Raw genomic sequence first — 24,659 nt, 5'->3', positions numbered from 1 at the left:
TCTGTCCTCATAGTCAGAACTATTTTTAAACACCTTTAAAAGCATTTAACTACTTCCTTTTAGCTTTTATATTCTGTCTTGAGTTTTGTATCTGACATTGTTTTGTCCCTAACTATTTGACCAGGACTCCCTGGAAGAAAATAAAGTATATATACAGTATATATAGCATGAGTTAAAAGTGCACAGTGGAGGTCCACTACAATTAATGCCTGTGTTCAACAGGACAGCACATTTTAAATGTGAGCTCTGCCCCTCAGCTGAACGGAGTTCATGTCAAAGGTTAATGAGGTGCTCCTGTGAGATTGCCCCGGTGAACTCAACTGTCACATCGAGCGCTCAGGGAAATGAACTCGTTAATGAAATGAGAAGAGGAAGAGGATGTGACAAGTGATCAGCTCTTAACAGTTGGCTGGATAAGGGAAATGAGAAGGTTGATGTAGGTTTTCTGAAGAGAAAGCAATACGTGATCTAAAACAAACGCCCTCAGTCTGGACAAACAGAGCGACAAAAACCTCCCATTTGACACACTTTTGTTGTCCCAAACATCAGCCAACAGTAAATAGCAGCCACGCATGCCTTCTGCCCTTTGACCACTTTTTATATTGGTGAGAGTTATAAAGATGAGCAGTGGACAAGAGTGGCTGCTCTGAAGAAGCAACATGGAGCTCAGGTCACTGAAACAAGCAAGTCTGACTTTGTTAATCGTTGTAGCCAGCAGCTATGGACAACCAGGTGAGTCATAGGGTTCAGTGTCGGTGGAAGTGGATCTGGTCTTGTTCCCAGAGCGGTCGTTTTACAAAAGATAGTAGTCATTTTATAGTATTTCAGTCCAAAGTATATAGTTTGCCTCATCAAAGTACAACTCTATAATAACACATAGACATGTGAGAACGTATTTCATCAATGTTATTGATTATATCAGTGTTGTGATCTCGATGGTGACTGTGAGTTGATTCTCCCTTCTGCTCTCTTGTATGTGTGATGTCCAAAAAGCTGTAAATCATCAAACTGTTCCAGGTGCCAGTCTGAAAATGGACCAGGCTTTGTTAGCGTTTCATAACGAGCTGACAGAAGAAGTGCAGGTTTTCTACACATCAGATTACTGCTACAAGGTACAGAGCATGTGCATAATAATGTGGTTGATGTAAGATGTAAGGACGGCAAATAAGTTTAAGGATGATAAACCTCAATGTTATGTCCTATTGTTTGTTTTTCAGTTTTGGCTGAATAGATTTTTGAAGCACTGAGGAGACACATTTAAGTCAACACTCTTTTATGCTGCCTTAGACATTGTTTGCTTTGAATCTTTTAAACATTAAATATTTCCTCTTCCTGTATTCTTAACTGTTTTAATTCTTTCTCTCTTTCTTCTTCTCAGTGTTTATACCAACGTTTAGTCACAGTGAAGCCCAACAACTGTAATGCATCTGTGGTGATCAGCACTAAATTCACTCTGACCATGCAAGTGGAATCACAGATGAGGAATGAAAGTCTTTGCAGGTAAAGTCCACAGATGGCAAAAAGTGCTGATTTGTTTTCCTGTTTACTCATAATGACTCTGCCTGTGGGAGTGTATTTCTCTTGTCTGCAGACATAATATAGTGCGGTGGCAGCCTAAGAGTGCATCAGCAGTCTGTGTGATTATTTACAGGACAGGGGGAGTAGTCCTGACCTGCTTTCTGGACCTGAGTGATGCCCTCCCTTAAACCACTTCGCTAAGTATTGATCAGGGGCCTTTTTGGGGTTAATAAGACCCGACATTCCAGTATTGATGAAAAGGGCTCTTTAAAGCTTCGAAGCCACACGTCCTGTGGAAATCTCAGTGAGGTTGTTAACTGGAGGAGACTGTTACCATATTTAGTACTGACAAGATAGCAGGGCAGAGCTTTCCATTTGGGGGTCACCCCGCAAACATGGTGCCAGGGATTCAGTTGCAGGACGACAGGTTTGTGGTGCGTTCTCTGCTTTTTCTCAGCGCCCTGCTCTTGGCCTTCTTAGATCAATGCTGAGGTCTCTAACCAGACTGTGCTGCTATTGATTTCCTTCTCTCTTTGAAATAACACTCCAAGTGATAGCTAGTATGTCATCCCAACAGTGGATCAATATGAGTGTGTAATGCGTGTTTTGGGGGTCCAAGTACAGAGGGACACACTTTGAATCCATGGACACTAGGGGGTGCTCCAGAGCTGTGACAGTGGTGTGTACTAGTGCCTTATTCTACAGTGTGGAAAAAAATGTATTCCTCTGAGGAAACACACAATCTCAGAGGAGATCAAATAAACACAGCCTCTTGTGTTATGTGCTTGTCACTGTTTTGGATGCAGGTGGAGTCAGACGTACGGAGAAGGAGGTCATTATTTTGTGTGCATCCAGAGGTCAGAAGACACCAGTAAACCCAACTGCATTCACACTGTGACTAAAAGAGCGAGCAATGCAAACCTGCGTAAGTGAGCAAGATGATGAATTTCTCTCCTGACGCTGAATAGTTTTGACTGAGAGCGAATGTACCTTCCTTATTTAGACACAGTGACAGTAAAATGGAACCTGTGTTCACTCCCGGGCCAAGCCTTTGATCCACTTCACCTAGACTGAGTCAGCAAAGAGCAGAATCACTCAGCCTGTCCACGTCTACTGAGCAGTAATTCTCATCCATCTCTTGGGACATGATGTGTATTGATCAAATAAGACATGGTTTCTTGAAAAGGGATAAAAAGAAAAGCTTCTCTGTTTGTTTTGAAGGCCTGGCTCCGTGAGTGGGGGATTGTGGGTAATACATTAGGGAGTGTGGAAGGATTAGGGCGTAATGGGATTTTGAAAGCGTCTCCGTCCATAATGTACACTCTACTTAACAATATTGCAGATTATGTTGTAGATCAGACTTTTAAGGCCAAGTAGCCATTATCCAAGCAGATATATGGTCAGTGTGACTGCACCCCTCACAGTACGATGAGCTTCCATTAGCTTCACAGACCGGTGATTATACAAACTCCCCGTAGGACTTGCTCAGCTTAAGTAATGGTCTGGTCAGCAGCTCGGGACAGGTTAGAGTTGCTCTGCTAGGAAATTTCAAAGTTTACTTCAGCGTTTCTCATTGATTGGCCGCAGGTCTTCATGAGGTCATTTGCTGGGTGATGTGCTGTGTTCTTCAAGGATGTATTATCAGATCCTCCCTTTAATCGTGTTAGTACTGAATTCTGCTTCATACCACAAACCACAAGTCACCTGCTAAGGCACAGGTCTCACACTCACAAGAAGTGTCCCTACAGTCAATTTCCTGTGGCCTACCACTTAATATCAAGTTATTTCTGAATGTTTATAATGCAAAGTCATTTTACCCAATAAAAACGTTTTTATTTCGAGCTATATATTGTTCCATATCAAGAGTTTTGTTCTGAAATTCTGTGAAATAACAAAAATATTGTTATTGCAATATCAGAATATGCTGATATCATTTTCTTATCGCCCACCCTTACTGAACATCTGCTTTTCCCAAAAAAGCTGGACTTTTTTCACTCCCACTCAATGCTCAGTGGCCCCTCAGTGGTCACTTTAGTCTAAAAACCCTGTGCCAAGAGTTTGAGTAATTGACTTAAGCAAACGTTTGACAATCTGAACTTAATTTAGCTGTTTCATTACCTTCATTAAATTATTCCGACTGTAGCATGTAGAGTGAGCATGGCTGCTGCAGAGATCTAATGCTGTTTGTGCTGAGAGCTTTATGGTGTTTTTATGAGCGGACACCAGAGATGCCATGACTTTTCCGAGGTGATTAAGTGAGCACTCTTAGTTCAGAGTGGATGTCATAGTGTGGATTCAGCCCGGGTTAGTATGGTGTCTTTTTGTTTGTTTTTCCACTGAAGACAAACACGGCGCACACTGCCTCTTTGTCTGCCATGCTTTGACGCAAGAAGACGGCACCAATATTTCCTGTGTTATAGCTTTATAATCAGTGGCACAGCTGTCTAATGTCTCGCTGATATTTCACTGCTACTGGAGCTGTTGATGAGTAATAACCTCAATTTTTGTTTAGGAGACAGAAGGTAAAAATCAGTGATATTTAGCATAAATTACCCAGCAATAGTCTCCTAGTATACATTTCCATCCACATTAAGCAGTGGTACAGATTTTGCTATTATTATCAGCTATTCATTTTCACCCAGTGCTTATTTTAATAATTATAATTTCATAAACCAAAGGCATTCAATGTATTTGTTGCCTCTTGTACTTCATTTGGACCTAGTGTAGTCTTACACTTTCCTTTCCAGATGCCTGCGGGCTTAGATTACCCAGGGTGATTGTTCTGTGATGGATCGACCAAGAGTTTTCCATTAAGCTCTTGTATGTCACTTGAGGGATCCCCTTTGACACGGTTTGATTCCCACAGGGAGTGTGGAGGTGAATGAAGTGGACTGTTTAGACTAGTTTAGCAGGCCCTTTTATTCCCAGTCAGATTCTACTCTGATAAACATGATAAACATTGACGTCCAGGCAGAGAGAGTGTGACGTATGGTGGTACAGTTTGATTACACAACTTCCATTTGTAAACATAAGATTTTTTTTTTCTTTCCCTGTTCTGTCAGCTCTCCTGGTCTCAGCTCTCTTACTGGCCATAATCACACTGTTGTTCAATGTGGCACTGTACATCTACAGGTACCCAGGTGTTTTTCACATCATCCACAATGAAAATACCATTCTGCACTGATTACTCTTCCATCAGACCCAGACAGACCAGACTTGTTCTTTTTTGTTTTTTTTTTACAGGAGGCGTTGTACATCAAACTTTATTAAGACCATTTGCTGCCAAAGTCCTCAGCACTCAGTGGATAATGTAAGTAAAATACTGCTGCTGCTGATAAATATCTTTCTACACATTATGAGAGGACACAGATGCATAATTTGATTGCTTAGACTTGGATCAATCATAAACAAATGAAATGACGCTTGAGTGGTAGTCTCATCAGTATCAGCTATACAATTTTTATATGCAACATTAAACACTATATTTTTTTCATTTGTGCAGTCGTAGAGACGACGACAACCTCTGTAAAGCAAGGCCCTTACTGTACCTAAAGTACATAGAAAAGGCTCAGTCTAACACTATGAATACCAAACTAAAGTGATTCTATAATCAAACAAACATACTAATGTATATTACATTTCTGCCAATAAACCATCATAAATGTTGCACATGAGACCTGAGAGCATTCAGAGGCACACAATGCAGCTGCACCATTTGAACTTCTTTCAGCAGAAATTGGTTGACTTAATGCTTTCTTGTAGTTGGAGAGTAACATTGCCTTGATCCAACATTACACTGAATTATTCTTGTTGGCCAACTCTGCAGCCTGCATACCAAAATTGCTCAGAGACTCCAGTCATCAGGCCGTTTGGGAGACACTAATGGAATGATTGATACAAATGTTTGCAGAGCCAGTTGTGCTGCAGACTTGCATACAAGTGATAGAGCAGAGCGTTGTGTCCGTCCAATCAGCTCGCTTGATGGAAAGAACTGCTGTGTGTTTTTGGTGAGCATGAATGGCTCCTCTTATTCTCCCAAGCAAGATGTCTCGGTCTTCCATATGCTGTCTGGATGGCAAGCCGATCCATCATAACATATTAGAGCGAGTGTCTTCCTGCTCTGGCTCTTTAGGCTGCGGCACAGAGGCCAGTGAGTCAGGCTAATCCAACTGAGAGGGCAACAGGCCAGAGTCATCTCTGTGCTGCCTTCAGAGACTCAGAGCCACTGCCGCCGTGCACACAATATGACCCGGGATACAGAGAGGATGAACATGACTTTGTAGGGTTATGACCGATGTGACATTTTGGACTTATGTTTTTGTCAATATTTTTACATCTCAGCACAGTTATTGTAACATATCTTTGAGCTTAGACATTGTTAATAACTGGTGCTAAGACAAAGGACAAAAAATATTTAAAGGTGTACTAAACAATGGATTTGTTTAACCTTTAATTAGATGATTTGCTGCATATGTGTAAAAGTGGCTTTAAATCACATTGCCAAATTCCCTAGCCCTGGAAAAAACTTACATTTCTTATAAAGGTGAACACTCTACCTTTATTAAAAGGTAGAAAAGGTATTGGCTTTGAATGAATGCACTTCTCTGTACACCTCTGTATGCGTAATATCATTTATCTTTCCTTTTGCGAAATATCACATTATACATCACATTATTATTATAATACTGTATATGAGGGGGTTTTTAAATGACTGCCCTCCATGCTAACTGTCCAGCAGGTAGACAGTAAACATAGCATAGCATTTACCTACAAGGTTACCTATGGCAAAGTTGTGCTAAGAGTGATCCATTTGTTATGATCTGCAATCTTACCTTTAAATGTCACTATTTTTTAGTTTGTTAAGTTGAACATTTAAAAAAACCTGAACATGTATACAGCTTAACTGTGCCCATGCAGAAGAAGTTGTTACCATTTGAACCAGTGTTAAATATACAGTATGAGAGTTAACTGTCAGATACTTGCATATGATCCACAGTGGATTTTACTTAAAAGACACTGTCATTGTTGTCCATACAGGCCGAGTCTCATGCTGGTGAAGCAGACCAAGAAACGACCAAAGTTAAACCAACACGTCTGCACTCACTGGACACTTTTAGAGGGTACGTACAACAACCATCCAGCCTGCACGCAGCACATTCACAGAAAAATGAGGATCTACAGGCTCAGCATAAAGAGTAATTACCGGGGTCACAGTCTGGCCACATGCTCCCTCAAGCTTGTGTTATCAGGCGGTATAGCTTTGGGCATGATTTCTGATATCAGTGCGTCTCGGGCTTGGAACAGTGTGTTTCTGTTGGACAGGAGTGATGCATGTGATTGAATCTGGTCTCCCTACAAGCCTTAATTGTGGCCTGGGGGTAGACACAAAGCACGCCTCTCTGGAAACAGGATGCTGGTGTGGCTTTGACCTCCCCCTCGCCAAATAATTGATGTAATAATACCGTCAACATATCAGCACACATCCACACAGTCATAGATCTCTTGCCAAAATGGAGAGCGAGAGGAAATCCAGCAGCACAGAGGCAGCATCTCGCAGATGACTGGCATCTTCTCAATCTGTGGCTTTCTTTTGCATGAAAGAACATCTGAAACTGTCATGCATATATGCTGAATTAAAAGTTTTATTTCATTTGGACTGATTTGGTTATGCAAAGGTTCAAGGAAAAGAGACATTTTAATTTCTCTTTTAATTGCACATAGTTTTGTAACACTGTTTAATCTTATTAGCTGAAATGTCACTGTAGGAATACAGTTACTTGTTGCATATTGATGTCCCGAATGGTAATACTCGAAATTCTCATAGCTGACAACACACTTAATCACACTGTGACTCGGGGCTCAGGATTAACGCTGCGTGTGCCTCCCCAGCTCAGTGACTTATGATCCATATCTCTGATAAGTAACAACTTTCCACAGAGAACAGACACATCACTCATCTGCCATAAATGCTGAGACATTTCTGAAGGCAAAAGGCTTTTCTTGTGAGCTGAGAGGTTTAGTTGATCATTGCTCAGGCTCCACTGACATGATATACAGATGACTGTGGGGTGCAGTCGCACGTTAATTTTTCTAAAAGGATTTGGATTTTAATCTTGTGCCGCTCTGCTAAAAGCCTGTTGCTGGTTTCTTTGCTGTTGAAAATTGCACCGTCAGTAGTTAGCGGTCCCATACAACAGAGGAAACAACTATTACATCAAAACAATGGATTGCTGGGTGCATTCACCTCCAGGTGGCTGGTTCATTAGTTTTGTTTTTGACTGTGCTCCAAGTTTTTCCCCCTATTTGGTTTCAGATCTGCTCAGATGTTTGGCCACAAAAAAGAACCTTGGCGTTTTCTCACAAGTAGTTATTTATTATGACTAGATTGGTGTCTGTGTACCTAATATGGCCATCACAGTAAGGAACTCAATACTCTGCACTGATATTGCGACAGGAAAATGTACTGCGTTATTACTGTAATTGGTAATGCATGTGCAGGTGTTCAAACTGAAGAAGTCCATCATCAGTGTCTTTCACTGAGTCGTACTCAGTTGTCACTGCTGCAACGCTACGGACACATTTGTCTTCAACCTGTTAGCGTTAGATACACAGTGACTTCCAGACATGAATAACATCTGTTATTGAAGTGACAAATGTTTAATACAGAGCTTTAGAGGGATATTTGCAACTTAAACCTGAGAAACACGGCTGTGCCTTTTCAGCCTGGACATTATCTGTTGTTTTCTTCACTCATAAAACAAAGTGATCTCAGTACACATCACATTATTTTTTAAGCGCTTGTATAAATCATGATTAGCCATACACATATGTATGAAACACATGTGAGGCCTTTGTAATGTAATCTGCCTTTAATGGTGTGATTATTCAAATTCAGACACCCAGGGTGTTTTAATCAGAAAGATTGCCAATAATCCACAATATGCAGACATTTTCACTGGGTCTCATCTGGCTAGTGATTTAACCTTTGTCTTTGTTACTATGGCAACTAATGGATTTGTTCGTCAAAAATTAAACGATAGCCTGTGTTCATCTGTGTGTGTGTTTGTGTGTGTGTGAGAGAGAGACGGAGAGAGCACATGGACACATGCGCCAGGGTTTAGTCTACTTTAATAGCCCCTTTTGAGATAATAGTGGCCGATTAAAATCTTGTATCAGCAGGTTGGGGCTAAAAGAGCAGTAATGGCTTCGGTTCACCTCTTAATTTAATCTAAGCAGAAAAACAAGAGGAGGCAGAGGGAGATACAGAGCTCCTTATCACAGAGTCTCGTTCGTGGAGGTTGCTCTAATCTTGTTTTGCCTCTCAAAGACCCTCTTGTGAGTTTCCCTGTCTTATTTATTTCTGATTAAACAACACATAAATCAAAAATAATGACCTGAAATATTTTGAATGGATTCTGCCTCAGAGCAAAACTGGTTGCTTCCATGACCACGCTTCCATTTACATTCTGCTGCAAGTTTGTGTTGTGTAATGGCACGCGGCCATTTTCTTACATGCAACACAAACACCTTTTTTCCCCCTCCAGTGTTTGATTCAGTGAAGCACTCCATCACGTGTGCTGTGTTTCAGCGGCTCTGGCCAGTGCTAAGGCATAAAGTGTATCATATATTAGCCACAGAGTCTTGAGTCAGCACTCCTGCTTGAGGAGATCCAGAGGACAAGTGTTCATTTTCCTGAGTGATTCATAATGCTTAGATTGCATTACCTTGCATTTGGAGTGGGCCTCTTTAACTTTGATTCAGAAGTTGAAATTGATTCAGAATGAAAGTATCTTTTGGGTTGTTGGAGGAGAGTCCAAAATATTTACATTAACATGCAGTTCACATTTTATCATGTGTTTTTTTTAACTGATTTATTAACTCGTGTCCAGCTCACTCAGTGTTCTCTCTTTGTAGGTTTTCCCTCACAGTGATGGTGTTTGTGAACTATGGTGGAGGAGGCTACTGGTTCTTCCAACATGCACCATGGAACGGTGAAGTAAAGCCATTCATTAGAGACAAAAACAGACATAAAACTGAGAGAATGTGCATGTATGCATGTTGGCTACCTCTGTCATTCAGGTAGATTTAGTGGATGAAAGGTCCACAGTGGTGAACATGTTTAATGTACACAGCAGCATCTTTTAAGCCAGATATTAAACGAACGCAGGACATTACTCAATGGCTGCCTTTTTTCCCCCTCGTCATGTCTGCAGCATTTTCTGACCTGTTGTCACTAATTATGATAAATGCTGTTTCAAAGCAAACATACAGGATGTCATTCGTCATACGAGCCAAACCAAAGCCCCAATCTATATATGTCTATTGTTATTAACAACCAGGGAGGGGAACATAAGAGCAGGAGGAGGAGGAGGAAGAGGAGGAGGAGGGATGAGTGTTTAAATGACAGCTGGGAGAATGTGGGAGGGTGTAGTAAAAGTGAAACGCTCCCCTGCTGCAATTACCAGTCTTCAGGTGCCCTTGAGCAAGGCATCTGTGTGATTGAAGGAGACAGTTGATGTATCCCTTTTCCCTGGATGGATTAAAGTAAAAAAAAAATAATTAAAAAAATTCTGAAATGTATTACATTTTATAATGCTACCTAGCCACATCTACAAGGGTGTATTGATTCCACGGGTGGTTTGATTGATGAATTGTCTTTGCTGCAGGGATGCTACTGTCACTGGAGTGAAGATATTTATTAATCACACCTTTTAAAGGTGGAAAGTTAATATCAGGAGCTGCACCTTAAGGACATTATTTTGTTATTTTTGCAGGTTTAACTGTAGCAGGCCTTGTCATGCCATGGTAGGTCGTGTCGTCAGATATTTATAGTCTCTTGATAAAAAATAAATCTGCAAAGTTTTGTATATTACGGCTGTTTATAGTTGGGGGTTTTCTTTCAGGTTTGTGTTTATCATCGGGACTTCAGTGGTCTTAGCGTTCAGATCCATGCAGAGGAAAGGTGTGAGTCACCTCCAGCTGTTACGCAAAATCACCTGGAGAACAATCGTCCTGCTGCTGCTCGGCTTCTGCTTCCTCAACTACTCTCCAAGAGATGGACCATGTAGGTGCACACATACTGTCGTTATTAACACACATACATGTGTATGTGTATGTGTTTGTTCTGTGCTTAAAATCCTGACCCTGGCATGTCTAATAATAGGTCTACTTATTACATGAGCAGTAGTTAAAATCATTATCATCAATGCTTTTTTTAATGCAGCTGTCCGTCTGAAACTGGATTTGCTTGATTTTGTGCAACACAAACAACATATCAACCTCTGTAAAATGGTATTTTGGTATCCATTTTCAGCAGTTAGAGCAGTTAATCAATTAGTCAATCAAAAGAAAATAACCTAGTTAAAATATACTGTATATATATTCATTTTTGATACTTAAAGTTACAGTGTGTAGTGTTTCTGGGGCTATATTAGAGAAAAAAAAATCAAATTTACTATCCATACAGATACATTTATTATGAAAAACAAGGCTTAAACAAGGCTCTTTCTGTCGTTATGAAGCAGAATTCCCATGAGCTGGGATTAGACTGTCGTGCAGATTAGTTTAACCCGATAATGTGCTGTTGCAATAGTAATGATATAACATTTTCTCTGGGTGTCATCTGGCTGTATGTACAGATTATATTGATTCTATTAATCCAACAAAGGACAAATAAGGCCTTGATTTCTGTAGGTCTCTGTTGGGGTTTAAAGAAGGGAGGCAGGCTGAAAATCCCTATTTCATTGTTCACCTGGGGATGCACAGAGTGCCCCTCACACATTAGTCCTTCCCAGTGCTAATGGACTTTCATGGGTGGATGTCTGTATAACTTGGTTAACAAAAATATTGTTATTGTATGTGTAGTCTAAAAATCCAGCACCAGGGGAAATTTAACGGAGGCAGATTGAGCAAAAACAACGGCTGTGGTAATGGACAATTATAAACAGATAGTGTTACACACTTCAGGCCCATGCAGCTGCTGTGGAAGCTCCTGCTGGAGCTGCTCATAGCAACATGGTGACTTTTACCATAAACTGCAGCTTCGTCCTCTGTCTCCAAGGACGCCCTTGCCAGTTCTGTTGCACGGTTTGATCTAATAAGAGAATGGAGACAGATATCAGCTCAATGTTAAACCATTTCAGTGTCAGATGAGACAGAAGAAGGTGTTAACCTTTAACATCAACTATGAGTCATTTCAAATAAATCCCTGGTCTGCTCTTTAAAGCAGCGTGACAGACCTTGAAAAAACTCCCGTTTTAGTCATCCTAACTTCTATGCCAGTTTAGATCTTGATAAAATAACAGCTTTAATTGGTTAAATTGAAATCACATCTGGAAAAAAAGGTTCTTCAAGATTTTATTTCAGACCGTGTGACACTTGAGAAAAGATAAGTCAGATGGTTCTGCTCACTTCCAGAAGAATCACCATAATCAGTGTAAGTGAGATTCTTGTAATTGTAAATGATATTGAGCCTAAAGAGGTCTCATTTTCACACATACAAAGAGTGTTGCAGTTTCCTGCAGTCTGGTTTAAAACTATATCTTCCACTATACGTTTTATTTAAGTGACAGCTTTGTGGCGAGACAGGTAGTAAATTATCTTGGAGGGGCTTATAGCTTGCATATTTAACAAATGTGTCATCAGTAAGAGCTTCCTCTTTCCTGTGAAAAGAGAGATTTCCGCCTTTTATTTGATTTGAGCAGATCAATGATTGGAACTGCATTGTTATTACGGCACACTGTGTGGCAAAGAGGTTTTCAATTAACTAATGTGTAGATAAAAATCAATCTCTCAGCTCGGGGCCAAGCCGTATCCAACCCAGTTTGTCAAGACAAAGAGATAAGTGGGAATCTTTGACCAGCTTCCCACCTTCTTGACATGATCTAATTCCGAACACTGACACTTGTCTGTCCATCATCCTCTCACTGGACGTGGAGGTAGCTTGATTGAAAGACATGCTCAATGTCTTGTGTTCAATGTGATGGAATTTCTGATTTATAATTTGCTCAAATCAGCGGAAGGGGTACCTTGCTCAGGTACCCCTGATTAAGGTACCCAACCCCCATTGCTCCCCGGGCGCTACTCAGTGTGGCAGCCCCTTGCTCCTAATTCTAGGATGGGTCAAATGCAGAGAATAATTTCCCCTAAGGGGGATTAATAAAGATAAGTTATAATTAATTATTTGTCTCGATGTGTCCCTACTACGGACCCTGACTTTCACCGTATGTCAGCTGGGATTGGTACCAGCAACCCCCTGTGACTCTCATGTGGAGGATAAAGTGGTAGAAGATGGATGTATGCTTCAGAATATGAAATGCATGCCCTGGCTAGTGTTTCCATTCAGGCTGCGGTAAACACATGGTGACGCTAGATGGTGGTCTGTGTAATGCAAAAAATTTTTTTTATTATTATTGTAAGGGTAAATTGATTTTAAACACACTTATTTGTGGTATATTCAATTTCTATAAATCAACCCCTCTAAATGTTACACAATGAGCCTTTAAAGTGCACAGTGCTGTTGGTTGTGTGTTTATCCGTGCAGCGTGTTTTTGACTTTGTTGCAGTGTCCTGGTCCTGGCTGCGGATCCCTGGGGTGCTGCAGCGTCTGGCCTTCACCTACTTTGTTCTGTCTCTCCTGCAGACTTTGTGGAGACAGAGAGAAATCCCACTGACATCAGTGAGCAGCTCTGTCATGTTCAATTTCATCATTACACACAAGGGGGGAAAAAACACTTAAGAATACTAGATACTATACATTTGATCTTGTCTGTACTTTCATCACACTTACAGAGTTAACATGCTGTGGCAGGTCTAATGTTTATCTTTTTTATCTGTGCACGTTTACATGTTAATTTATCCCTAACAGAATGTGCAGCTTAAGTATTTAGTCATAAACCAAGTGAAAGCTTTAACACTGCCAGATGATTTGTAAGAGCAGTAATTCCCAAAATGTGGGCCAAGGTCTCCTCATGGACTGTGAAGGTCATAAAAACAAACAAATAGAAAGATTTTACTTTTGAGTTTGGCCATTAAGCTTCAATACTTATTTAATATTTAGAGTTAATTTATAAAACAAGTTGCTCTGCGAATATTTGCATTCATGTGGATGGTTTCATAGATAATAAATAATTAAGTTTAATGAATTAAGTTTGCCATTTGTAAGTTATAAACAGCTTCACAAATTAAACAAATTCAAATGTGCTTTCCTTTTAAAGGGAAACACAACCTTTTTGAGTAAAATGTACTTTTTAGAGAATTTAAAACGGGCCGCTACATTTGGAATTTTAGGAATGACTGTGTCAGAGGGTCGATATGGTCAGTAGCATCATTGACTAGAAAATCTTGTGCTAGTCCATCACATTCAATTTGAGAAATAGATCAGTGAAGGTTTATTAAAAGGACATCCAAGTCTTTAGGATTCATCCTCTGGGTAAGATGATTCATTATCTGTCCAATAGCAGACCGGCAGACAGACTGACATTGCCATCCCTATAGAAGAGCTTTTTGCAGTGTCTTGCTGTATATATTTTGTGCTTTTTGTTTTTTAACACAGACTCACTGGTGGAGTCAAGTCCAGGATTTGGTTGTGTATTGGCCCCAGTGGCTGATTATCATCCTGCTGGAGACTCTGTGGCTGTGCATCACTTTGCTCATGCCTGTACCCAACTGCCCCACGTACGTTTAAGCACATAATTCACTGATACTCACTGATACAGCATGCACTTACTCTATGTAAAATGTATACATTTCATTCACCTCTTAACATTGATGTAATGTACAGTCCGTGCAGTTCGCGCTGCAGCAGAGGTGTTAGTCTGCACATTGTGATGCTGCTGTTACGAGCCGCTGTGATTTATGGGCCTGTGGTGGAGGCTTCAGAGGGCATAATTAGCCAATCTCAGACTGTCATGTGCAATAAGAGGAGCGGAGGCAGAGGATCCATCTTCCTCGCTCCGTGTCTTCTGCTCACTGCAGCTTTTACTGTTTTCCCCACTTCTGTGACTCTGCATGGCACAGTGTGACTTCAAATTGTTGCATTTTCCCCACAGATTTTCTGTTTTTTTTTTAATGGATAAGTGGTGAACACAAAGAGACAAGATATTTATCATCAGATATATGATTTTTTATTTTTTTTTTAAATCCAGCTTTTGTCATTTTATTGTGTTACTTTTTTATTACTAATCACAGCTCTGCTCTGTTGTCAGAGGATATTTGGGAGCTGGTGGTATTGGTGATAATGGTCTTTACCCGAACTGCACTGGAGGCGCAGCAGGATACATTGATAGAGTCATGTTTGGTGATAACATGTATAGATACCCTACATGCAAAGTAGGTTCTTTTTCTTCTACTCATTATTTTATCAAGCCATCGAAAATTGAATTGAAACCATTTCATTTTTCTTTTTGCAGGAAATGTATCAGACGACACAGCCCTTTGACCCAGAGGGCATTCTGGGTACAATCAATTCCATTGTCATGGGATTCCTGGGGATGCAGGTAGGACAGATTATGTATTTCATATGTTTTCTTTGCACATGGTTAGTTCCATTTTTTTTTTTTTTTACGAGGCAGTATATTCTTCAAATTGAGGTGTATAAGTAAGGTTATCTTCAGAGTAATTGTGAATAGTTTTCACACAGACTCTCCCCTAGTGACATGTATTTACAGATATTTTATACATGCCAAAATTCTGATGCTGCCTGAGTTTAAATATGCAAACGACATTTTGTCTCCATAGGGACGTGAAGTTCACATATGAAAACTGTGGCCAGCAGGGCTTCTGGAAATACATAATTTAGATGGATTGACCGTTGACGGCAGCTCAGCGGTAGTGCAAGTTGTCTTTCAACCTGAAGGTTGTGGGGTTGATTCCTGGCTCTGCTAGTCTACATTTCGAAGTGTCCTTGGGCAAGACACTTAACTCCATGTTGCCCCTGCCTGCAGTGTGTGAATGGGTTCGGAGGATGAGTGATAGATAAAGCGCTGCACATAAATGCACTGTATGAAAGTGTGGGTGAATGGCCAAACTGTAGTGTAAAGCAGCTACAAAAGCACCATATAAAAACAGACCATTTACAATTGTGGCACTTGATTGGCAGAAAATCCATTAAGTGATACTTGAAAATAAAATTTAAAACAAAATTCTGTTACAGCGATTATTAACCAAAAGGAATAGTGATATGACTTTACCCATATCATAGTTTTAGTAGATTCATAAACAGCACTCATCGGCTGTAAAACTCTCTACTTAAATGAAGGTTATGTGAAAGACTCTTTCCCACCTAATTGTAAGTGCACAGCTGCCCTTCTTTATGGACACAATGATGTCAGAAAGTGGGGCGAGTGCTTCTGGTTGTTAGACCTGCATCTGTGAAGGCGACGATGTCACTTATAACCGTTTGTGTTGTGGGAAGTTGCCAGGCAAAAGCAGCCACATTGCTCAATTCCCAGTGGGTGGTTAGCACTGAGCCCTTCAGTCAACGTGTCTTAGACAACACACCAGGTGTCTGCTGCCCTCCTCTGTGTTCACCCGTGCTAATGTCCTCAGCTGAAATGCATTCATCATCACCAAATTAATCAGAGGGTGCGGATGACTTAAAACCAACATCTGGTCTGACTGGATAGGAGAAATGTGATCAGCACACCAGGGACACAATATTGACACCCACATCCCAGGCCTATTTTGTTACTGAAGAGCAAATACATGCACACAATAGATATTTATAAGGTATTTCTCATTGAACAAGTTCTGGTCTGTCTGCTTATCTCTGCCTCCTTCTCCACAGGCCGGGAAAATTATCATTTTCTATAAGGGAAGAAATGTCCATATCCTCTGTCGCTTCCTCATGTGGGCTGTCCTCCTGGTATGTTTCAGAATATGAACGTTTTAAACACAGCTGATAAAGAACACGAGTGTGTAAATGTGCAACCAGGACAACAAAACCTGCTACTATGACTCACACACAGCTGAGCACTTAGATGGTCTTGCTGTTTCACTTCGCCTTGCAGGTAAAGTCTGCAATGTGTTTTCCAGCCACTCAGGTATTAGTCATAACTGCCAAAGCCATTCATTAGCAGAACTTAGGAGAGGACGTATGTGTGATCTCAGTACAATCAAACAACATCCATGTGTGGAGCTGTGTTTCCGGACAGACATGGGTATCCAGCGCCTCAGGAGGATTACACTGTCTCTTATTGCCTGTCGGTATCACATGTGGTTTTACATCAGGAGAGTTGTGCACACTACACATCTGCAGTCAGTATCATTAGCATGTAATAAATAATATATATTGCGTAGCATTTCCTCTTATGTTTGTTTAGGATTTGTGTTCATGTTGGGTGGTCTCAAAGCACAAAGTGAAGCAAGCTGGCTCCTGTATTCATTCAGAAGGGGAATCTGTCCCACAGGGAGTAGTATAGTGTCAGACGAGACATCTGTAAACCTGTGACAGAAGGCTGATGGTCTGCTCTTACGAGATTGAAATGTTTTGAAAAGAAAAGACAGATTTTTCTGAACTGTGCCCGACTACTCTTTTTACGGTTCAAAGTGCATACATCGATGTAGCTTGTTTGTAAAAATGTGGTGAGTGCGAGCCTCTCCATGCAGCAGAGGCAGATATCATGAACTGGTGTTCAGTCCTGTGATCTGGAGCGATGATGGAGATGCAGGAGCTGGCTGCATCATTTGGCCTTGGATATCAAACAGTTCAGCATGAAAGGAAAAGGCATATTGACTCAGCCTGAGGAAAAAACGACACAAAAACAGATATCTCATTAGCTTTACGTTATATATGTACTTGATCTATGCATAGTTATGTTTTAGTTTAGATTTTAGATTCTTTGTGCAGGTTTGTCAGGTTTATTCAAATGTTCTTCATGTTCACACAGTAATAATGTATCCTTGACCACATTATTCTTTCTACAATTACATTTTAAAAAAGAATCAGCATGTAAACACATTCACGATGAAAATGCTATTATATATGCAATTTTAGGCTATTTTTTAATGTTTTTTATTATTAATTTAAAGTTTAGAGAAATAATAATAAATATTAATAATTATACAGTACATAAAAAACAACTGATTCATTATGGGGGAAATAATAAGGGGGAAAACAAAGAAATCTGAGGAATAATAAAAGAAAACTTGTTCTGTGCCCCCTCACCCCCCAAAATACAAGGTAGGTAAATTAAAACACAAAATACATCAGAAGGCTCAAGAAAACATAAAACCTGACATAACATAAGAGTCCAAGAAGGATATAGGTGCAGGAGAACTTATTAAATTTCATCCTGTGGTGAATATTAATGTGATTTGGTTGAGATGTTTCCATCTAGACTGATGATATGAAACACCACCATCCTTAAATCAAACCAAGCAAAAAAGGAGAAGCAACCCCAGTGGAGTAAAAGGCAAAGTGGGAAAACACTTATAATCAGAAGGAGGGAACGATGCCAATAAAAATGAAGAGAAAGTTGTGAGAATTTATGTCATTAACCTCAATCCTTGAAAAATCTCCCCCATTTTATCTCCCGGTGTTGAATCTCATTGACTATTTTTGTGCAGTGAGCAGCTGCAGGGAGGTGAAATAAATTAGATCCATTTGGTTTCTCCTAAAGGCAGCGAGTGATAAAGTAACACATGACCAAATAAATAACCAGCAGACTTTTATGTATTTCCACTGTATGTTATGGTTCTCCAGCAAATGCTTTAGCAGATGCAGATGCTGCCTGAGAGTACAGTGTTGGAGACGACAGATTCCGGATCAAGCGAAAAGATCAACACATAAAATCTCAGTAAACAGACTGAAAAAAAAATTTAATTGGTTTGACATAAAAAAAGGAGCATTCCATTTTAATAAAATTTGGGAGCAGACACGTATAAAGCAGGTAGTCCTGAATTGGTTTCTTCCGTACTCCCAGTGGGTGAATGTATTTTTAGTCCAACAAAGCAAAACTAGCTCCAGTGATATAACCTGTTCTTAATTTGCACTTTTCTAACATGATTTGGGCTCAGATGGGAGGCAGCAAGCAGAGCTGAACTGCTTCTTGTTTCAGACATGTGCTCATGACATTAGCAGGTCTCCTCAGAGGAGGACGCACACAACCACATGATTGATATAAACCCACAGTGGGTTCACTATGAAGCGCTACACAGTAGTAAACGATAAACCCAGGTTCTGCACTAGAGTTTACTGTATTCCTGTGGTGGACTGATATTCAAGGCACACCACGTATCTTCCTCCTAATAAACAACAGTGCCTGTTAATTAAAGTCCAACGACCAGGCTCCAGAAGTGAGAGATTGAAATTGAGCGATTGCCCCACATACCAGCCCTATCCCACATCCTACTGCCTGGATGGCCTGGAGGCTTAATCCAGCCCAGCTAGGCTATTTCCACACCATCGATTCTGTCATCTATACACATGATGGATATCTACCTAACAAGGATTGGATTCTAATCCAGTGCGCTGGGTTTCTCTCTTGAGCACAAATGCTTCTGTAATAAGTATCTGCTGTAAATCATATGTAAATAGACGAGACAATAAAAGTGTTTATTTATATGAAGTTCATTAGCCCCTTTATATTGTGCTTAAGATGGGCCTGAAAATGTACTGGTGATACATCTAGGAGTATAACATTCTAGTGTAGATGATAAAATTGGCAAGTCTGGATTTCACACCCGTTGCCCTTCAATCCATTTCATGCGGTCCGCCACGTAAATGTTTGTTTGTGATATTTGTACATTAATTTTTGCATCATACATGTGTTTTTTTAATTTTGAATTATATATTGTTATGCATCAAAACAAGCACCTTTACTAAATACTGTCTATTGCTACATCATTTAAGCTAATATCACCCACTGATACAGAACACTTTTTTCACCCACACAGTTGGACTTGGACCAAACCTGAAGCTCATGTGGCCCTCAGGTCATTTGAGTTTGAGACCTCTGCTTCGGGATTTCTGAGGCTTAAAACTTAGTTTAAGGGTTAGGGTTAAATCTATGGTTATGGTTAGGTTTGGATAAGGGAATTGGGAATGCATTATGTCTAGTGTGTGTGTGACTTGACAAACTCTGTTCCTCTGACTCTTAGATGATCGGTTAATCTGCCTCCCTTGCGTGATTCTGTTGCTCCACGTTTTAGCTGCCCAATACAGCTCACTTTATCGCCCTCCATCGATTTGAAATCTGTTTCATTTCCACCCTTAGGGAATCTCTGCAGCCATCCTTTCTAAGTGCACGCGAGACGGAGGATTTATACCTGTCAATAAAAACCTTTGGTAAGTGCTTCCTGACCCTCTAAATCCAGCCACTTTTCCTCACAAAAGAAAGAATGGGTTTCCAACAGGCACAAATCAAGGCTGCTAAAACACACGTTTACTTACCTCTTACAACAGCTCTGACTGTAAATAAGCACCAGGGCTGTTGGGAGTGTGAGGTGGAGTGGTTATACATCCTCCCAACATGATCACTCTTCCTTACGGCCGACAGACTTAAGGATGCTTTATCCTCTCTTCCCCAGAAGCACTCACTACACATCTCACTACAGGCTAGGCTGATGGCTCTAGGAAAAGCATCTATTTAATCATACAGCTCTCTAACTGCTCCCAAACTATCATATCCCCTTTATTTTGGGCGGGGTGTGGCGTGGTGGGGGTCCTGGTAAATGTTTTGCATGAAATACAGCACAATATCTACCACAGACACAGATGACTTAATGACCTGTGCAGTGGTTCCACTCCCACAGTCCCCTTAATATGATGTGAATCATTTTAATGTTTGTGCAGAAAGAATTCCACTTCATCTGTGATGTGTAAGCAAATTCTTCGTGATGCTCCACAGGGCCCCTGGTACCACAGAGCTCATCCCTCGCCATTACCTGACTGGCTTTTATGGGCAGTTCATCATGCACAGGTTATTGAGCTCTAGAGTACGAGTCCCTGCCTGGATGTCTAGAAGTAATTAACTCTCAGCCAAGAGTCCTTTTTGGCCTCACTTCAGCTGAGATAAAAAATTAGAAGAAGAAAAAAAAAGTCCAGTGAAAGCTCAGGGAGACCGCCATTTTACATTAGATGATATTACATCAAACATTCTTGCACTTAGGAACAGACAGGGACATGGCTGGCTGGCACGAATCCATGTGGCACGTGCCAAGGATCCACGTCTGATGCTGAAGACAATTCCAACAAACTGTCCCACATTTTTGCCCAATTGCCTTAAAATCCCTGGGTGTTATTTATCTGGCGTGGAGTATTGATAGACTCTGTGTCTTTACACGCTTGTTTACACCACGCTACTAACATTTTAGTGACGCCCAAATGTAAAATACGGATGTTGTCTCTCCAGGTCGTTGTCCTATGTGACATGTACGGGCTGTTTCTCCTTCCTGCTGCTGGGAGCCATGTTCTTTGTCATTGACATCAAGGGCTGGTGGGGTGGACAGCCATTCATATACCCAGGTAATGTTAAATCACAAATCACGTGGCTCAAATTGCATTAACAGTCTTCAATAATTTCATTGATATGTTTACGCAAACAATGATTCATGGTGACACAATTCTCTTCACCATTCTGACATCTTTCTTCTCATTGTTTTGGCTTTCTGGCCTTTAACCTCACTCTCATCAGGGAGATTTCCCTGCACAGACAGCTGTTTTCCATTTCACCTGATCACCGCTCACCATATGACCAGCACCAGATGGTCGGATGGTGCTGGTCCTGTGTTTCCACTTTCACAAAATGGCAAAAATTGTTAATTCTAGTTTATTGGGGCAAACTAATGTCAAAAATGACTTTGTATCACAGTCTGACCCAAAGTGAACATAGTGAAATAGCCCCCTGGAGTGTAATGTCTGGAGCTAATCAAGCTGTGCAGTTATTTAATCAGATGAATAATTTGACTAAGGCTAAAACACACTTATCTTTTCTCTCCACCTCAGGGATGAACTCCATTTTTGTCTATGTCGGCCACTCTCTCCTCGGTTTCTACTTCCCGTTCAGCTGGGAGATGCACTTCCAGCAGAGTCATTGGGAGTGGCTCTTCCAGAGCCTGTGGGGAACCTCACTGTGGCTGCTCGTTGCCTTCTTCTTATACAGGAAGAAGTTTTTCCTTAAAATATGAACAGGATAATAGATAGATAATCATCTGGCCCCATGCCACTTGGAGCATTTCATGGGTTTTTCAAAATAAAAAGTAAAAACAAGCAACAACCTTAGTGAGGTATACTGTATGTTGTTCTAACATCTGCTATTGACTTAAAGGAATAGTTGCCATTAGTGTTGACCATGCTGCCTGTTGGTAAAAATCAAATATTACTCTATTGGTTTGCTATATTTGAAATACTTTTGAAAGTACAACTTGAACTGCATCATAATACACTGTTGCACTTGTGTGTTACCTCTGAAGGAAGACCTGAACTATCCATTTTATCACTTTTTTAAATCAGCCCTTAAACTGTAGCACAGTGGAAAGTTATGTAGCCTCTTCAATCATCAGCCAGGTTCCAAATAAGAACCAGTGAAACAACATCTCCCTGTCACTGTGGGCAGCTGAGGTTTCATTTAATGCTACTTGTTTTATACTGAAGACACTGATTAATTCAAATATATTGAGGTGGTACTTAACAAATTAGACAGAGTGATTCCACGACACACCAGGCAAGCCATTATTAGTCTGTTGCCATGGTCACTTCTCCTGTGTGTGTGTGTGTGCGTGTGTTAAGGGGGTACCATCTGCTGTTGAAGTGACAGTACTTTAGCAGGGGTCAAGATGCACAAATCACAAAGGAGGGTCATTAATGGGACTCACACTCATTGTATTAGAAAATCAGAGAAATTATATGCGTCCGATTGATTAGAAGACGAGCCCTCTCACACATACACACAGAGCCAAACACATTTATGTTTTATTTTTAATGATTTGATGCACAAAGCAGCTCTAATGATAGTGAAACTGACTTCACCTCCAGACTCAAAGTAACATCTCATGGCTGACAGTCTGGATGAGAATAAAATCTATATGGCAGTGTAGAAGTGGGCCCTCAGCTACAGGTCAGGTGGTGTGTACATCATGAAATGACCATCTAGCTAATGAAATGACGCAGCCTCATGCTTCTCTTCCACAGTGAAATCAAATTACATGCCCCTCAGAAGCTGTCAGAACGTTGCGTAATATGGCAGTGTGGTTTCGGTAACAGTGAACAGAGGATGTTTTTGGAATCCCACCAGGTGCATCCTTCCGTCTTCAACAGGACTCAGGTCCATTACTGCTCTCCAAAACTACTCGTACCGGCAAAGGAAACATAAATGCTTCTCTGTTTGTTGAAACAAAATCGATACAGATTCACCAAGGAGGTCTAAAGATATCTTTTGTTGTATTTGTATGCAATTATGAAGTTTTTCTTTTTTTTACTTGGATATACACATTTAGCTGACTCACTCAAAGTGATGTGCAGGAACTGCGGCCACATGATGAGCACATAGCTGATGAAGATCATTGAGGTCAAAATAAGAGCGTCTAGACTGTGGAGGTGATGCATATTTTGCTTACATTTCAGATTGAATTTCTGCTAATGTCATCCTGCAGTGCTGTAAACATTCATGTCGCTCTATAACTTTGTCAGAAAGAGCCCATAAGACGCCGCTGCGGTCCCACACATTACACTTCCTTGCATTTATTGATTCTCGCTGAGCATACAGTATGTCTCAGGATACCTATAGTCTGTCATATGGAAACTTTATACCAGATACAATGTTCTCATGCAAACCACTCGGCTTCTTATATTCACAAAATGATCCCCACGTTCTCCCTTGATACCGCAATCAGCATTACATTAAGCCCACTCCATGGAGAAGGAGAACATTTGAGCACAGAATCTGCTTGTCAGATCGTTTCTTCAAAAATGCATAAAATACATGTTTTCCAAATAGATATGACATATTGTATCTTGAGGCAAATGCCTTTTCTTGGATAATAATTTCAAGCAACAACTCCATTTGAAATGGATGCATGGTTTTATGTGGAAACACACTGAGCACAGCTGGCAGATAAATCTGTTTTCAGTATAATGTTGTATCGGATATTAATCATGAATGTGGTGGCACAGAATTTAAGAGATATTTATAAAACCAAAGGAAAAGAGATGGTTCACAAAGATAAACGTGTATGCACTGTTGGAAACAAGTTGCTGGATCGCAGGATTGTAAAACCTAATACTGTAATTCCACTCAAACTTTTTGAGGAAACTGATTGCCTTGCATCTCTTCACTTTATGAACTCAAACAATTTGAACATGATAAATGGTTGGTTAAAGATTTACAAATTTACTACCTTCATGGGAGCTCAAACCCTCTTTATAGGAGCCCAGCTCCCATTGGCTCCCATGAACCCAGCTGTCTAGACAAGTAATGCAACGTTAAAGGGCAGATTAACAACACATAACTTATACTGATGTACAGTAGCAACAAAAATGGAATGTCTTGCACAGAAGATTACCTCTAACAAACACAATTTACTTGATGCTGGGTCACTGGAATCCTGCTCTCATGTTCAGTGTAATGTAATGTAGATTTACTATCTTTGTTACTCGTTATTACCAAATAAAATCAGAAGAAGAAGAGTTGGTAATGGCCTGTGTTTATATTGAGCTTTTCTAGTCTTGATGAGCTGCTTTACATGGGGTTAAGTGTCTTGCTCAAGGACGCACAAAGACTAGCGGAGCCAGGAATTGAACCCACACCCTTCCAATTGAAAGACAACTCACTCTGCCACTGAGCCACCATGGCTCAATCTTAACTCTTCAGATTACTTTTGATACTTAAGTACAGTAAATGTCATATACTTTAATACTTTTACTTAAGTAATATTATAAAAAGTGACTTCACCTTCTACCAAAGTCATTTTCTGCTAAGATACTTGTACTTTTACTATACGGTGATTTTTAAAAGACTGTTTAAAGGTGACACTGTGTGTGTCATTTTGTCCCAAAATTTGAAAACCCCAAAGTAAATATTTTATTTAAATGATCCACGTTGATGCCCTTTAAACCCCAGTGTCTGCGCCTTTAAAGTGCGCCATTGCGCATTTAAAAAAAATAATAATAATAACTGTTAATCATTTTTTTTCCTCTGCGTGTG

The 24,659-nt window shown here is 40.4% G+C and overlaps 1 protein-coding gene across 1 annotated transcript; it reads left to right on the top strand.

The window, feature by feature from the left end:
* Window positions 1-471: 471 nt before the first annotated feature.
* si:dkey-192p21.6 (uncharacterized protein LOC565246 homolog) lies at window positions 472-24,098 on the top strand. The gene is made up of 18 exons (XM_044045017.1): window positions 472-732; window positions 994-1,112; window positions 1,379-1,500; window positions 2,325-2,443; window positions 4,581-4,650; window positions 4,762-4,828; window positions 6,556-6,638; window positions 9,433-9,509; window positions 10,293-10,323; window positions 10,422-10,582; window positions 13,083-13,195; window positions 14,072-14,193; window positions 14,724-14,847; window positions 14,928-15,014; window positions 16,304-16,381; window positions 19,734-19,804; window positions 20,871-20,983; window positions 21,464-24,098. The coding sequence occupies exons 1-18, from the start codon at window positions 660-662 to the stop codon at window positions 21,643-21,645; spliced, it is 1,812 nt and encodes a 603-aa protein (XP_043900952.1). The 5' UTR covers window positions 472-659; the 3' UTR covers window positions 21,646-24,098.
* Window positions 24,099-24,659: the final 561 nt, after the last annotated feature.

Source organism: Solea senegalensis, linkage group LG15 (genome assembly GCF_019176455.1).
Source record: "Solea senegalensis isolate Sse05_10M linkage group LG15, IFAPA_SoseM_1, whole genome shotgun sequence".
Taxonomy (NCBI): Eukaryota; Metazoa; Chordata; class Actinopteri; order Pleuronectiformes; family Soleidae; genus Solea; species Solea senegalensis.
The sequence above is the reverse complement of the archived record's forward strand: the minus strand, read 5'-3'. Positions and strand labels throughout refer to the sequence as shown.

Bases quoted from the DNA above. Each gene is read 5' to 3' on its own strand.
- si:dkey-192p21.6 (XM_044045017.1), top strand. From the start codon at position 660: ATGGAGCTCAGGTCACTGAAACAAGCAAGTCTGACTTTGTTAATCGTT. The intron at 2,444-4,580 runs GTAAGTGAGCAA...CTGTTCTGTCAG, and splicing joins AGCGAGCAATGCAAACCTGC to CTCTCCTGGTCTCAGCTCTC. The intron at 14,848-14,927 runs GTAGGTTCTTTT...TTCTTTTTGCAG, and splicing joins ATAGATACCCTACATGCAAA to GAAATGTATCAGACGACACA.